General features: G+C 36.5%; 1 protein-coding gene across 4 annotated transcripts in view; it reads left to right on the plus strand.

The window, feature by feature from the left end:
- Positions 1–18,127, plus strand: part of FER (FER tyrosine kinase) — a 466,661-nt gene that overhangs the window by 343,265 nt on the left and 105,269 nt on the right. For all 4 annotated transcript variants that reach the window (XM_029216683.1, XM_029216684.1, XM_029216685.1 and 1 more), the window contains one exon: positions 17,919–18,042. In XM_029216683.1, the coding sequence (XP_029072516.1) occupies positions 17,919–18,042 (124 nt within the window). The remainder of the gene's footprint in view (positions 1–17,918; positions 18,043–18,127) is intronic.

An 18,127-nucleotide genomic window follows, 5' to 3' on the forward strand; every position in this document is an offset into this window, starting at 1 on the left:
TTGGATAGGAGTGGTGAGAATGAGTACCCATGTCTTGTTCTTGATCTTAGAGGAAAAGCTTTCAACCTTCCATCTTTAAGTATAACATACATACTTATATGTGGGCTTATCATATGTGGCCTTTATTATGTTATGTTCCTTCTACACCTTATTATTAACAGTTTTTATTAAGAATGGATGTTGAATTTTGTCAAATAGCTTTTCTGTGTCTATTGAGATGATTATATGATTTTTTTCTTTCATTCTATTAATGTGATGTAGCACATTGATTTTGCATATGTTGAACCATTCTTTCATCCCAAGTATAAATTCTACTTGATCATAGTTAATGATCCTTCACCTCTCTTAAATGTGTCTGCCTTTTATTCACTGTCCTTAATGTCAGCTACCTTGTCTGACTTTTATACATTGTTTTAATATGAATTTAATACATTATTAAAAGCAAGAATGAAACCACATAGTGCCAGATTTTAACAATAGTTACTAAAGTTAAAAAAGTTGAGACATTTTGGGTCAAAAATGTTTCTGAATCAATCTGTGATAGAGTCAGGTATCAGAGAGGGTTATTCCAAGAGAAATTGCATTTAAAGCACAGGATCAATTGTAATGAAGTTTGTTTAGGTTTTCACACCATTTTGATTTCCCCTTACTATGTAAATTAACTGCTAAATCCAGTCTAGTGTGGCCATTTAAACAGAAGTCCTTAAAAAAAAATCTTAAGGTAAGGTAAGATAATCTCTTACTGTATCAAGACTTATGGCATTCAGAATAATTTTTAAAAATTATATACATCTCTTATTAATGGAAATTACTTTAAAAAAGCAGGCTGTGGAATTTAATTTTTCAACAATATTCTCCCTATTTACCACTCACATAAAAAGATAATATCAATTTGTTATGAATCATTTACATTGCAAGGCCTTTTGGAAACTCTGTCCTTAAGCCTAATAGAAGCAGACCACTTACTCTGGGCCACCCATCAGGGCAATACTCCTGGTTTCCTGGGCCCATTTTCTGGACAGGTCAAGGGCCCATCTTTCCCCTTCCATCTAGTTTTACTGCCTTGTCATTAACTTACTTATTTGACTTTCTTTCGTCCGTGGCCAATAACCAGTCTGCATATCATTTGGCTAACAACAGCCAAACAGAAATAAAGGAATAATGGCAAAAGAATGTATATCATACAACAAATATTATTATTATTATTTTTTTTTTTTTTTTTTGCGGTACACGGGCCTCTCACTGTTGTGGTCTCTCCTGTTGCGGAGTACAGGCTCCAGATGTGCAGGCTCAGCAGCCATGGCTCACAGGCCCAGCCGCTCCGCAGCATGTGGGATCTTCCCAGACCGGGTCACAAACCCACGTCCCCTGCCTGCATCGGCAGGCGGACTCTCAACCACTGAGCCACCAGGGAAGCCCCAACAAATATTATTATTGTTTTTCTTTAACTTTTTCAAATTTGATAAGAGGACTTTATTTTATAAAGGACTTTAAACATATTATTGGGTTAGTTTTTCATAATTATAAATAAATCTGATTTGTTTTACCCTATATAGTATTGAAGTATTACTATAGTTTTCATTTTAAAGAAGAGGAAATTGTGACTCATAGATTATTTAGTGTAAGCATGTAAATCAAGAGTTTCTGAAATAAACTAGCAATCATCAGTATTAGCAATCACCAGTATCCCCAGAGGGTTGTAAAAGTTCAAGGCTGGGGCCACGAATTAGCTGGGAGTGGTCCACCAGCTGTGAGAAGAACACCTAGAGTATAAGAATAATAAAGGAACAAAATTGAAGACATATACTACTAGTGACATCCCTCTTTACTTCATATTCAAGAATATGTCCATGGAATCTATAACGTGTTGCAGGAGTGGTGATCTTGAAAATAATGCTTATGGAGAAGCTGGTAGTATATTAGTTCATTACTAACCAGAACTTTTTTTCACTCCTTATTGTCAAGAAGGTGATTAAAATCCGTATGACTAACTTAATGGTGCATTATTTATATATAACCGTCTCTGGGTAATTTCTCTACATCTTTCTTAAAATGAGTAGTCACTGTCTGACTTCCAGTTTCTTCTTTTTTCTCAGTCAGCTTGGATAGTTCTGCAGAATCAGGCCAGGTCACACTAATGTCCTTTCCTCTTGGGTTTCCCTCAAGAAAGATGTATGTGTTTACTGACTTCTCTCCTTTCACATCATCCAAGTAATGAGATTAAGAAGGTGATGCACTGCTTTAGAGTAGACAACTGTTGTAAAAACTAGGTATATACTCAGTAAATATTTACTAAATCACTCTTACATGATGAACATAGTTACTAGGAATATAAAATACCATAAGTCTTTGCCCTATAGGAGTTGGTCTGTAGGAGTTTACATCTAGAAAATTTTGCCACCGGCATATTTAAATAGAATGTCCACGTTATGTCTCATATTCGAATACTGTCAAAATTGGTTCCTATGTAACATGAAAGTCCGTGAGAGACGATAACTGTAAACCGCATTTTAAAATACAGTTACCAGGTGAATATTTTTGCCATAATTATTACCTGTTCTCTAGGATGAAAGGAAGAGAACAAAGTGAAACTGCATTCATTTTATTTCTTGTTCCCATATATTTACAGACTCTGTGATGTCTTAAATCTTTTCACAACCATACCCACCAAGCTGAATACCAGATTGAGTGAATGATGGGTGGCTTTTAAAGATAAATTTGTACAAAATGTCCTTTTCTGTTTTTTCCAGTAGTAGTGGAAGAAGACTAAATACATTTTGACCAGAATCTGTTTTATCTTACTTGAATAGCATAGACCTATTTAAAATCAATTGAAGAAGATGCTGTGGTTATAGAAGCATCCTAACCACTGCTGCTACACCAGGGGAGAAGGGAAGAGAGAAGAAATAGTCCATAACAGTGAAGGAAAACTTCTCTGGGGGTGATACATATATATAACACTTTCTTCTGTGTAGAAAAGTGGAGAGAGATTGGGAAATTGTTGAAGGCTTTTTTGACTTATGGTGACTCCAGATTAGTGCTCTAAAGTATGGAATGAAAAGTATTCTTTCATCATAAATCTTGAATGTCTTATGGTGTGGTATTACACCATATTTACTGAGTGAATGAATTGAAAAATGCAGTAATAGTAATTTCAGTTTTTTTTCTCATTTTTTCCTAGCATTAATAAGAGATGTCCTCATTTTGTACAGCTGTAAGTCTGTAAGATAAACAGCGTCCTGGTTATAGAAGGAAGACTTATCCATATAGATACTAGAACCCATAGGCAAAATTCTGGCTTGAGTGTACTGTAGCCAGGCAAGAAAACGATACCTGGAAAAGGTTATAGCTACCCCAGAGAAATCTATTCAAGGCAGAAGGTGTCCTGTCAGATTAGATCCTGCAGATTTTTAGGGCACCCTTTCCCCTGTGTGCATTGCCCTGTAGTGTGCTGTCAGATACGACAGCTGAGCCACTGGCAACTCTATAGCTCCCTTTGTCCTCCTGACCCCACTGCTGGACTAAATGCTAACATGTGCTCTTGAAGCCCTTTCTGGCAATGTGGGTATTAACTAAAGAAGCTCTTTTCCTTTTGTCAATCTATCCACATTGTTTGGATCATGTTCTTACTATGGTCTACATTTATGGTTATGAGTTTGGTAGTTTAATAAAACTGGTGTCTTTTTTGATAAATAACAATTATTTTTTGTTCCCAGGTATAATGATAAAGTATAACCAAAATGAAAAAGAAAATCCCAGTTATACTTGGCATTTTTCTCTCTGCTTGCTCATTGAGCTTGTATTCATGTCATAAAATGAAAATAATATCCAATAAGAAATAACCAACAATAACTTGAAGAGAATGCCCATGTAATCTAATAATCTAAATCTTTTGTTGGTCTCTCTGTGACATTTAACCTATCACTTTAATGAAAATAGTTTTAATTGCCTATTTGAACTTCATGTTGAACGAAGTGACTTACCTACTGGGCTGTGCCTTCTGGAAGTTTCTGATAAAATACTTGGAGTACTCCATGTGAGTGGTTTCGAGAAGGTCACATAGATAATAACTTAACAAAAAAATCTATATAAACAGTTAGTGAAATATTTACTGTTTGTAAAAGCGAAGTTTTGGGGTTATGAAGGGATAGAGGCTGCATTACTCATTTCGAATTGGTGATATTGGTAAAAGTCATCTTTTGTTGAATGAGGAAGGAAGATGCTTAAGGATATTACGTCTGAATAATGGGAGTGAATTACCTGGCAAACTGTAAGGCAGGATGATTCCATTTTCTTCCTAGAGTTTGATATCTAAAAACAAAGTTCTCACTAATCCCAAAGTGAACGACTAAGAGTTCAGGTTAAAGCACTAACAGTAAAGGTTAAATGATAGAGGCAAGGAAGAGGATTATAAATTGGATATGCAGAATAAAGTATGTTAATAAAGAAATCATTATTCTCAGATTGCTTGAATGAGATTTCAGAGAAACGATGACCCTGATGATTGGGATGGGGAGAGTCAGGAATGGAGAACGGCTGAGCAGCTCCAGCTTTATCAATAGGTCGTACGCACAGATGACAGTGCCAGAGCCCTGGCATAGAGAGAGATGATATTGGGGGTAAGAGTGGAAGGCTTCTATAGTAAATAAAATATGACTGCGTGCACCCTGTCCAAAGTGGAGCATATTAAGACTAGGAACCCAGAGATGGTGACTGAATAATCCTCACTGTCTGTTACACTGAGCTCCTGGCTCTAGATTGGAACTTAGAGGTCAGTCTAGCCCAGTCCCTTTATGTAATGGGTGAAATCCAGAGAAATTGAATGATTTACCTAAATTCCTACAACTAATTACTAACAAAGTTGGAATGAGAAGACAGTCTGCAAGTTTATGTAGTAAAACCCTATTAAAGTTAATCTTAAAGATGTATAGAAACTTTTTTTTCCCTTTAGATAACTAAAATTTTACTGAATGAGTGGTTCTTATCTCTTTCCTGAAAGTACTTATCCTAGGAAAACCATTTAAGTCAAATTACTTTAATAAAACTTTTTTTCCCACTTAGATTTGAGAACGTTCAGCGTCATTGGGAACCCATTTCATGATGATCTGAATTAGTAGGAATACCTGTTTATGGCCAGACATTCTTGTGCTTCTAGAGGATCATCATTGTTTCTAGCACAGACTCATATTCTACCAGAAAAACTCCAAAGAAGGCATTAATTTTTATTTTATATCCAAAATCAAGTTTAAAGAAAAAGATATTTTCGATATTAGAGTGAACCCAATTTAGTTTTTCCTCCTAAGCAGTTACCCAGGAGAAAACGTCAGTATTCATCATCAGTAGTGCCAGTTGAGCGCAAAAAATTCAGCAACGTGAAAATAGAAACAAACACATACAGAAATGTGAGTCTTTGTTCTGTGGATGTTTACTTCTCATGAGCTCTTTGTTTTAATTTATATCTTTCACTTTTAAGGTAAATACAGGTACTTCTCCTTTGTTTTCCCCCCACTGAAATCCTGCTCCATCCTTCACAGCCTTACCTACTTGCTGAATCTTTCTCCAGCTCCGTAAGTCAGATTTCATTGTGTGTTTCTGAACTACTACAACATATTACTTGTGTATATATTTAGCTACTATTTCACTGTGTCTTTTAATGTAGTTTATTTCTGAATTTTTTATCTTCCTTATTAGATCGAGAACCACTGGAAGAGAGAGTATCCATTAATCTTTAGTAGGCCTTCAGCAATTTACATGGAATCCTATGGAATTGAATTAAGCACTTCCACTTCGGGTCTTAGTTGCAGCACATGGGATCATCCTGTGCAGCACATGGGATCTTCGTTGAGGCTTGCGGGATCTTTCGTTGTGGCACTCAGTCTCTTGCAGTGCTTGGGCTTCTCTCTAGTCATGGCGTGCGGGCTCCAGAGTGTGTGGGCTCTGTAGTTTGCGGCACGTAGGCTCTCTTGTTGAGGCACGCAAGCTCAGTAGTTGTGGCATGCGGGCTTAGTTGCCCCACGGCATGTGGGATCTTAGTTCCCCGACCAGGGACTGAACCCATGTCCCCTGCATTGGAAAGTGGATTCTTTACCACTGGACCACCAAGGAAGTCCCTGTTCACTTTTTTTTTTTTTCCTGTTCACTTTTCATAATGATGTATGTATGCCTTTCTCTCTCTGTCTCTCTCTTTCTTTCTCTTTATGGTTACTGCTTTCTAAGTTCTAAAAAATCTTCACCTTTACCAAGATCGCAAAGGTATTTCCTATGTTTCCTTCTCAGAGCTTTAAACTTTAGGTCTATAGATCACTTGAAATTAATTTTGTGTAGGTGTGAGGTAGAGATTGGGGTCTGTTTTTCCAAGACAGTTATTAAGTTCTTCTACTACCAGTTCTTTAAAATGGTATATGAATTCTTTACCAGAATTTCCTTTTCCCATTGAATTGCTTTGTTGTCTTACGTATCAATGAATCAGCCATAAGTAGGTGGGTTTATTTCTCGACTCTGTTCTGTTCTGTTGATCTACTTGATTATCCTGAAGCCAAAACATACTCCCTTGACTGTAACTTTATAGTAATTCTTAAAATTGGGTGGTCTGTCTCTTCCCAATTGGCCCTTGTTTTCATCACTATTCTCTATTCTAGATCTTCTGCATTTCCATGTAAAAATTTATAAGCAGCTTGTGAAATCAAACCAAAAAGCCTGCTTGGAACTTGGTTGGGATTGCACTTGATCAGTTTGGGGAGAATTGACTCTTAACACTCAATATTAATCTTCCAATCCATGGACTGGGTATATTGTTCCATTTAATTTGCACTTCTTTAATTTCTCAACAGTGTTTTGTAGTTGTCAGTGTAAAAGTGTAACACATCCCTGTCTAAAAGTATTTCTACGTATTTTGGGGTTTGATGCTGTTATAAAGGATATTCTGATTTCAGACTATCCCCTCTTTATTCAGCCAGTGCAGTTGGAGGTGAATTATAGACAGTTAAAATAGCCCCAGGTGGATGAAATGACCAAGAGCTCCTTCAGAAATGAATGATCTCTTACAGAGAGAAGTACTACAGAAAGATACCTGTACTGAGACATCTGGTTCATCTAAAGAACCAAGTGTTATTGACAGTGAGCCAGGAAGTCAGAAGAGTTTCTGCTGAATGCTACCTCAGATTTCTGATGAGCAATTTTAAAATGTGTATATTTTGTTCTCTGATGAGCGAGGATGGCAGTTAGTATTTAACATGAAAGTAGAGACAGAAACAATCAGTTAGACTTTGCATAAGTAGCAAACATTGGATGGGGAGGGTAGAAGGAAATTTGTGATCTCAGTGTAAGTGTGTTTTATGTGTAAATATGATACAAGGGTGATTCAACATATGAAAATCCATAAATGTAAGATACCACATTAACAGAATAAACAACAAAAGTCACAGGATCATCTCAACTGATGCAAGAAAAATATTTGACAAAATTCAACACCTTTTCATGATAAAAACACTCAGTAAACTAGGAATAAAAAGATTATTTCAACATGATAAAGATCATATGGAAAAAAGCTCAGGGCTAACATCACACTCTGTGGTGAAAAACTGAAAGCTTGTTCCTCTAAGATCAGGAACAAGTTAAAGGTGCCCACTCTTACCACTTCTATTTAACGTAGTACTGGAAATCCTATAACAGCACTCAAAAATCAGTTGTGGGGGGCTTCCCTTGTGGCGCGGTGGTTGGGAGTCCGCCTGCCGATGCAGGGGACATGGGTTCATGCCCCGGTCCAGGAGGATCCCGCATGCCGCGGAGCGGCTGGGCCCGTGGGCCGTGGCCGCTGGGCCTGCACGTCCGGAGCCTGTGCTCCGCGGTGGGAGAGGCCACAGCGGTGAGAGGCCCGTGTACCGCAAAAAAAAAAAAAAAAAAAAAAAAAGTTGTGTTATTATACAATAATAATGAACAATCCTAAAAGGAAATTAAGAAAAAATCCCATTCACAATAGCATCAAAAAGAATAAATTGTGTAGGAATAAACTTAACTGAGGAAGTGAAAGACTTGAAAGACTTGTACACTGAAATTATAAAACAATGCTGAAAGAATTGACACGCAAAAAATGGAAAGACATCCTGTGTTTATGAATTGGAAGACTTAATATTGTTAAAATGTTCACACTACTCAATGCAATCTACAGATATGATGCACTCCCTACAAAGTCCCAATGGCATTTTTTGCAGAAATAGAAAAAAAATTCCTAAACTTCACATGGAACATCAAAGGACCAAGTATAGCCAAACCATACTATTGAGAAAGAAGTAAAAATTTAGAGGCTTCATACTTCATGATTTCAAAACCTATTACAAAGCTACAGTAATCAAAACAATATGATACCAGCACAAAGACAGACAGATAGACCAGTGGAACCAAATAGAGATCCCAGAAGTAAACCCTAACATATATAGTCAAATGATCTTTGACAAGGGTGCCAAGACTACAGAATGGAAAAGGATAGTCTCTTCAATAAACAGTATTAGAAAAACTGTATATCCACTTGTAATTGAGTGAAGATGGATGCTTATCTTACACATGTACAAAAGTTAACTGAAAATGGATTAAAGACCTAAATGTAAGATGTGAAACTATAAAACTCCTAGAAGAAATAATAGGGGAAAATGTAATGGCATTGAAATGGGCAATGATTTCTTGGATATGACACCAAAAGCACAGGCAACTAAAGGAAAAATATACACACATAAAATGATACTACATCAAAGTTAAAATCTTCTGCACAGCAAAGGAAGCAGTCAACAGAGTGAAAAAGCAACCTACAGCACAGGGGAGAAAAAATTCGCAAATCATATCAGTTAAGGGGTTAATATCCAGAATATATAAAGAATGCCTGTAACTCAATAACAAAACCCCAAATATCTCAATTAAAATATGGGCAAAGGACTTAAATATACATTTTTCTAAAGAGATAAACAAATAGCCAACAAGCATATGAAAAGATGCTCAGTATCACTAATCATCAGGAAAATGCAAATCAAAACCACAAAGAGATATTACCACACACCCACTGGGATGATCACTATCAAAAAACAAGACAAACAACCCAGAAAATAATGGGTGTTGGCAAGGATGTGGAGAATTTGAATGCCTTGTGCACTGTTGGTAAATTGGGACAGCCACTAGGGAAAAGAGCATGGAGATTCTTCAAAAAATTAAAAATAGAACTCCAATAATGATCCACCAATTCAACTTCTCTATATATATCCAAAAGAATGGAACAGGATCTTGAAGAGATATTTGCACACCTACATGCATTGCAGCATTATTCACAATAGTTCAGAGGTGGAAACAGCCTACATGTCCATCATTGGGTGACTGGATTAAGAAAATGTGCCATGTACATACAATGGAATATTCTTCAGCCTTAAAGAAAGAAGAAAATCCTGTCAAAATCTGCAGCACGGATGAACCTTGACGACATTATGTTAGGTGAAATAAGCCAATCACAAAAAGTCAAATACTGTATAATTCCACTTTATATGAGGTATCTAAAGTAATCAAACTCATAGAGAGAGAAAATAGGATGGTGGTTGCCACGGGCTGTATGGAGGGGGAAACAGAGTTGGTCATTAGGTATATAGAGTTTCAGTCATGCAAGATGAGAAGGTTCTAGAGCTCTGTTGTACAATATTGTGAATATAGTTAACAGTATTATACTATACGCTTAAAATTATGAGGATAAATTTGAGGTTTTCTTGCCACAACTTTCTAAAAAGTGAAAAAGGAGACTCTGATTTTTCCTTAATACTGACATTCCAAACTCTTTGCTGCAATGTGTTCTTTAAAAGTATATTTTAAAGTAATAATTTTTATTTTGATAGAAAGTTTCATAACTTGTGAATGTATTTCTGATCAAAACCTTTGCATAAATTCTGACCATATCCAACAAAAATGGGTAAATGTGAAGATATAAATATATGTTTCTAATTATTTTAGATAACAAGATTATGTAATAGGTCTTAATAACGTAGTCACTGATATCATTCATTTGGGGAATATAATGTCTCTAAAATATCTAGCCTATGATAAATTCAATTTCTAAAAATATTGCTAGCTTTTATAAACATTTTCCCTTATTAAATGTAAACGTACTTTTGGATTTGTCTTTTTATCCCACATCTCTTTAAAAATCTAAGGAAGCTTGAATTGATACCTTTTTCTTTTTCTCTGCATTTTTTCTGTACTAGATAGAGACATCAAAATAAGCATTCCATTGAATTTTTTATTTAGAAAAAATGCCATTGTAGCATCTAAGTATTTAAAGGGTATTCCAGGAGCCAGCATCTTTATACACCTGATCTTCCTGTCCATTCTTTATATTTTATATCAAAGGCAGCTTTGAGGGGCATAAGAAGCCACAAATAGAAAAGTAAGTCGTTTGGCCTGAAAGCAGGGAGAGACGGACTGTGGAATTTCTTTGTCTTGGTGGCAGACAGTGCGTTGTGGCTGGAGAGGACGGCGGGTGATTTGTGATCTCGCTCTATTATGTTTTTGTGTGTAACTATGTGTGTCAGCCTTAGGACATAAAATTAATTGGTGAATCTACCTTTTCAGCTTCCTTTTTTAGCATTAAAAAGTAGCACTATTGAGCCCTCATGCAAAAAACACACAGTGAAAGTAAAATCTTGGTTCAAAGTAGCCAAAGCAATCATAAGAACCTTTGAATGAAAGGGCCTACAGCTATGTGGAATACTGAGTAATATCTTAAACCAAGAGTCAGCAAACTTTTTCTATAAAGGGCCAGATAGTAAAATGTTTAGGCATCAGTTTCTTGTCACAACTCTGGCATCATAGCTTGAAAGCATCTGTAGATAGTATGTAAATGAACAAGTGTGGTGGTTTTCCAATAAAACTTTATTTACAAAAACAGGCAGTGGGCTGACTTTGGCCTCTAGGCCATAGTTTGCAGACACTTGCCTTAGAATTTCAATTATATCACCAAAATCACCACCTTAAGAATAAAAGTCAGGTCGATTCAGTTCCCTCCTCCACAATATGAAAAAGCTGATTATCTCCAAAGTACTTTCTGGAAACTGACATTCTGATGGTTTGTGAAAGTTGACTCTGGCATCTGTCCTGGCAGACCACATGTCTAGCAAGATTATAGCTGGTGCCCCTTGAACCAGCAAGTTCAAAATACTGTGAAATGCACTCTTTTATTTCATAGAACTGTTATCATGACCGTTAGGGAGTTATGTTCTCGGAGATCATCTACAAAGGAGAAATGCAAAAGGTCCCGGTACTCTGCAGTGCTGGCAGAGCGTGGCTATTAGGAAACCTCATCTGAAAAGACTAATGTCATGTATTAATCTAAACTGGGAAAACCACACACTCAGCTCTGCCTTTGGCCCAGCCGAACTACGTTACTTAGGTAGCAAGCTGTTCATAAGGTGCGTCTTTAAAAAGAGCATGATGGTATCAGAAAAGCCAGTATATTCTTGGAGTCACTTTCAGTTTTTCAGTGTTTCATGTTTCTCATCTTTCCCCACAAACTGACCCATGTCTAGCTTTAGTACAGAGTCTTTTCAGATCTAATGCTTTTGTCTTTTTTGGGGGGAGGGGGGAGGTGGATAATTCTTAGTATAAGCCCTCATCACCTCAATTAACAACTCGCATGTTCTCCCGGCTAATCTCTCTTTCTGTGAAATCCATCTCTCCTAAGTATAACCTACACGTACCAGTCAGTATTCTCTGCTTCAGTGTTTGATGGATCCTTTCTTCTTCAAGAACTTGTTTTGGCTTACCTCCTATTATATAAAACCTATTCTGTGTCTCATTGGGTAAAAGTTGAATCAGCATTCATTGTTTATGATTATCATATAGATTTTTTCCCCTTATTTTTGATGGGCTGGCTAACAGTCAAAACTCTATTGACTTAAAGTTTATTTTTGTTTTAAATAAGAACTCTGAACAATGACATAAATGGAGCCCTCATAATAGCTCTCTATAATTGTTGCTTTGATTACGATCCTATTAAATGTATAAGTGAATACAACTAAACCAAACTTCTCAGGAATAAATTGATAACCTAAAAAACAAGGGTAATGAATTATACATTTTATATATCACTAGGGACTAGTATCTCTTAGTTTAATAACCTTTGAAGTTGTTTGAAGATAAATTAAGATCTCTACATGATTCAATGACAAGAAGTCATTAGTGGTATGGCCCTGATGATCCCTTTTCTCAAATGACAAATTGATAAATTAGTATTCTTGTTTACATAATAATCTCTCCGAGTTTGTTTAATATGATCAGGTCCTCAGAGTTCCATTAATACTGAAAGAATGGGTAGGATCAGATTTTCACAGCACAGAGTAAGAAATCTTTGAGAAAGAGCTGCTGAGAATAAAATGGTCTTTTATCCTCTTACTAAAAGTTGGCTGCAAACAAAATAAAGCACTTCTATTTATTATTTCCTAATTGTTCCAGACATTTATATATATATATATATGTGTATATATATATATACACATATATATATTATCTTTTTAATTCTCAAGGTCTTCTAATATAGATACTATTTTATCCATAAGGAATCGTTGAGTGCCAATACGGGATATATATCAAAAAACTTAGAGCTTGTATTCGTTCACTTAATTGGAAAATCTAGAGGGAAATCACTCTTGAGGCAGTATGTGATCCAGTGGATCAAACATGTCACCAAAAAGTATTCTTTTTCCTTTACTCTTTCTGCTTTCCATAGTGATAGCTTCATCCCAAGGCTGCCAGTCTTTGTGGTGCTACATGCTGTCCTGTACACTTCCACTTGCAGAGAATGCTTCTTTCCTGGTACTTCTCTCAAAAAAAAAAAAAGTTTATTTCACGCTTTAAAGTATCTCCTTGTATCTCAGTGGCCTAAATTAAACTATGTGCCTATCCCCGAGTCAGTCACTGGGAAATGGACTCCATTGATTGGGTTAAGCGAATCTAGGATCACCTTTATTGTTGAGGTGAGGTAAATACTTTCTAAAATGGGAGAAGGGCAGTCTCCTAAAGGAAATTGAGGTGAATGAGGGAAAATTGATGTGCGACAAACAACCAGTCCCTGCTACAACTCTTCCTTATTTTATATGCAAAATAACTTCAACAAAAATAATAAGTTGTAGTGTTTATTGTGTGTACCATGTGCTAGGCATATGCTTAGTGCTTTAGATACATTTTAGTCTTCAAAACCATCTTGAGAAATAAAAGGAATTAATCCTTACGGGTTTTTTGTTTTGCGATACGCGGGCCTCTCACTGCTGTGGCCTCTCCTGCCGTGGAGCACAGGCTCCGGACGCGCAGGCTCAGCGGCCATGGCCCGCGGGCCCAGCCGCCCCGCGGTATGTGGGATCCTCCCGGACCGGGGCACAAACCCACGTCCCCTGCATCGGCAGGCACCACTGCACCACCAGGGAAGCCCAATCCTTATGTTTTAAAGAAGTTTAGAGAGATTGAACAACTTACCCCAGGTCACATAGCTAATCATGTACCCGAAAGTGGGGTCCGGCTGCTCACCGCTCAAAAGCCAATAAAGAGGCCAGGTTAGGGGAAAGGAAAGTTTGCTTTATTTTGGATGCTGGCAACCAGGGTGCAGGCGGGGGTGGACACCTGTCCAAAGGCCTACTTCCTCCACCCACCGCCCCGACAATCAGGGGGCAAGAGCTTTTATAGACAGAGGGAGGGGACTACATGCAAAAACAATACAGTCAGCTCTGACAGCCATCCTGAAATTGGTCATCGGTAGTCTGACAGTGTCATCTTGATTGTCCTAGGTACAGTTAATCTTCAGTTCCAGGCTCGGTTTGTTTCCATTTCTTTGAGGCCAATTCTCAGAATTGCGGCAGCTTATGTCATGGCCACAGCCTAGCCATCATGTAGTTAACTTCTTCCACCTGGTGGCGGTTTCAGTATCTGTAAGACAGCTCACAGGATAAGGCTCAGAATATTATCTACAGCCCTTAAGGAGGAACTAAAGGTCCTCGACTATGCTTAATGACTAAACTATGATTATTTGGTCTCCTTTGACTGTTTTCCTCTGTTTCTGCATTTTCTCACTTCTCTGATTAAACGTATTCTTTAGCTAAAGTTTTTCCACACACAAAAGGCAGGCTGAGGACATGGGGCAAGGCAAGGACCGTAGGGCCTGCTCCATTTCAATCAGACCTAGATCAGCACGACTTCAATATCCATGTTCCTTTCACCATGTAGTGCTGTCTCGTTAGTAAACTAAAAGTTGGCTATAAAAACATGCTAAGAATTGTCTTAGAAATTCATCACTGGTGAAGAATTCTAGAAAATAATCCATCCTGTCTTGGTTTAAAGTGCCATACAGAAATAAGCTTTGGTAAGATAGAGTTACAAAGGGGGAGTTATTGTTTTACCCAGTTATGAACACCACCATCTTATTGCAGTGGTCAGGTTGGGCTACTCCAGCCACACACATACACACATGCATATGCAAACATGTATACACATGTGCTGCACATATGATTATTGTATGTATCACACATTCTAAGAGAGGTTCTTTAAACTGCCACAATGAAAATGACAAAAGAATGAGTTCAAAGAAACAGACACTATCTCCTACAGTAACCTCACAGTGAATACTAAAGATCATATCATCTGATGTCAGTCTCCAGTTCTTCTTCACTAAATGATAATAATCAGGTACAGTCCCCACAGAAATGTTTCTGGCCCAGTCTGAATTATTTTCTTGGTATCCTAGCTTTAGTCTCATAGTCTGTCCTTTGCAGAGTTTAATTTTTGCTTCAGGGTCCTTAATGGCTACACTCACCCAATGCTAATTATTTAATTTTTTTCCTGAAGACCTTGCTTCTCAATAGTGTTCTGCAGGAAGCTGACTAGGGCTGTGGAATGGTGCAGCTCTGCTACTTTACTTAAGATCACTGTGCCTGTGGCATGAATAACTATAAATTGGAAATAAATTTAAAATTTACTTTAATGATTTAGTGATTTTAAGCAAAAAATTTCTCTAAGGTAGAAATAGTCTTGGATTAACTAGAGACAATCAGATACCCTTTGTCTGTATCTTTGGCTGTGTCACAGTATTCTGATAGCTGTATCTAACTCTACCTTCCTAGTACTTTTTTTTTTTTTTTTGCGTTACGCGGGCCTCTCACTGTTGTGGCCTCTCCCGTTGTGGAGCACAGGCTCCAGACGCCCAGGCTCAGCGGCCATGGCTCACGGGCCCAGCCACTCCGCGGCATGTGGGATCTTCCCGGATCGGGGCACGAACCCGCGTCCCCTGCATCGGCAGGCGGACTCTCAACCACTGCGCCACCAGGGAAGCCCTACCTTCCTAGTACTTTATCTTTATTGACTTGGCATCACTTTTCAGCCAATTTTTAATTCTATTTAAGCGTTGTCTTTTCTTTGTTTATTAATCTAGTGTGATTTGTTCGTTTACAGTCTTATCTATTAAGGATTGCTTCTTTGCAAATTATTTTTTTAAATGATGCAGTTTGTAAGGCAGTGCTGTTACAGAAGCATCTATCAAGATGAGCTCAGAGTCTTAAATGTACTAAGTTTTATTGTTGGAATCTAAAGAATTGTATGGCATCTGTCAGGTGCCATTGATAAGTGATGTAATGTCATCCTTTTCTAAACATTATTTTAATATTGAACAAGTACTTGAAAAGCATAGTTCTAACCATTGGAGAGAAGCTAAGGAAGAAATGTTTAAAATTAATAAAAAATTTCATGGGTAGCTTGTCTTCATGCTTATTGAGGTATTATTACATGTTAGACTTCCTGTGGTGGGCACTGAAATTAGCATGCTGAACAACAGAAGCGCAGTTGTCTTCACAGGGTTTACAGGCTGGGCCGGGGATTGGGGGTATGAAGAGGATTATGTGAAAGACTAGTTTAAAAAGAGCAGGAGGCAGAAGGAAAAGTGCTGAATGAGAGCTAGTTTTGGAAAGAAATAATATTAGGATTCCGCAGAACACTGGGGTTATGTCATATGATGCTTTAATCAAATTGCAGGAAAGATTTTTTCATTTGAAAGTTATTCTGTAGCTTAGAAAAAATGTTATGTGGTTTCAAGACCAGAAGAGTGCACTTTTTCTAAACTAGGCCAATGTATATCTAACAAAATAACTAATATATGTGAATATTGGTCCAGGAAGTAACTTGAACTAAATATTGATTTCAAGTCCATTTTAATAGATATTTTTTGAACGTATTAAAGTTGAGAAATTAGTGGTAATTTTGCTGTTTACTGTTGCATTTAGGTGTTTTTGTTTTTGTTTCAGAAAATTAAGTCAAGCTTGATAGAAGCTATTTCAGTAATGTTCATAGTAATAAATTTGATATTCTCTTTAAAAGAACAGGAAAAAAAGTAAATTATCTGACACCATTAAGATTATTTTTAAAGCATATAGCTTAGTGATTTTGCAAATAGTCCACCTAAATTTCTGTAATACTGATTTGTGAATAGGAGAAGAGATTAGAAAAAGAACTTTCTAAGGAGAGTTAGGCAGTTTTTTATTTTCTAGGTATTCTCATTAAAGAAAAAGCCATTAAGTCTTCATCTCTAGAGTTGTTCTATTTAAGGAGGCCTAGATCCCTGGTGAAGAGGATGAAAAACATCAGGAAATGACAATTAAAATGTTAATCCCTCTTGCGAAATTCTGGCTTAATATCGGAGGGCCTAATAGAAAGAGAAAGTAGGGATGACTGTTTTTAGAGAACATTCATTCTAATATACTTTAACTTGGTTTTGTTTTGTTTAATAATGCAATACATTACACTATACATTAACAAGGAAATTGTTTAATGCCATGCTGTTAGTGAATGCAGTCTAAGGCTACCCTATTTAACATGGTTGTCACTGGCCATATGTGGCTCCTGAGCTCTTGAATTTTTGAAATGTATCTAGTGCTTCTAAAAAACTGAATTTTGAATTTCATTTAATTTTAATTGATTTAAATTTTAAGATTTAATTTAATTTCCAGTAACATGATTCAATTATTAGAAAAGGTTAAGTATGTTTGGAACAACCTAGGTATGTGAATCTACTTTTTTAACTGTAAATTTGATGAAATCTAAATACAGATCGAATACTTCAGATGGAAATTTGCATCTAAATTGAGATGTCCCATACATGTAAAATACACAACATATTTTAAAGACTTAAGATGATAAAATGTAAAATATGTCCACAATAATTTTGTAATGATGCATGTTGATTTAATAATATTTTATATATATTGGGCTAAAGAAAAAACATACTATTTCAGCCACTTTCACCTTTTTATTGTTGTTACTTTTTAAAATGTGGCTACCGGTATACTTAAAATTACTATGTGGCTTGCATTACATTTTTTTTGGACCATGCTATTTTATGGAGTCTCTCTAAGTCATCACTGGAATTCATTTGATGCCCAAAAATGCAATCTGACTCAGCAACTAAATCGTATCAAAATCATAGTTTTCTTTTTTTTCCTGTCTGACTCTGCTATTAGTGATGGTGTTGTTAATCATTTACTCTTTTAACTCATAATAATTGTAATCTTTTATTTGGTATTAGAGAAAATAAGATTTCTTAGAAAATTTTATCCAGGCAAATTTGTGAGAAATTGTGACAGAGTAAAATCTGTCTTTGTATGACTTTGGATATTATTATGTGTTGGGTAATATACAGTGTGAAGCACTTAAAGTACTTAAACTGCATCGAAGAAAATTCATGGTGTCTGCTTTCTAATAAGATGTGTTCTTTTCATATTTTCTTTTATCCTCACCTTAAATGAAATGGGCAAAAAGTATGGTTAAATGTGTAATGCTTTTTGTTCTGTCAGGTATCTCTAATAGGTGATAAATATGACTTTCATCATGATCTTGTCTCATTGTTCATCTGTCAATTCTTCTAGGAGGTGATTTCCTCTCCTTTCTGAGAAAGAAGAAGGATGAAATAAAACTCAAACAATTAGTGAAATTTTCATTAGATGCTGCTTCTGGTATGGCCTATCTTGAGAGTAAAAACTGTATACACAGGTAAGGAGAATATTTTTTAAACGTTTTCCAGTTTTATTAATAGGGTATTAGAAAACTGATATACTTGCTATCATAAAGCAGTGAA

The sequence above is a fragment of the Monodon monoceros genome, unplaced genomic scaffold (genome assembly GCF_005190385.1).
Source record: "Monodon monoceros isolate NGI ecotype Baffin Bay Population unplaced genomic scaffold, NGI_Narwhal_1 Super_Scaffold_12, whole genome shotgun sequence".
In the NCBI taxonomy this organism is placed as follows: Eukaryota; Metazoa; Chordata; class Mammalia; order Artiodactyla; family Monodontidae; genus Monodon; species Monodon monoceros.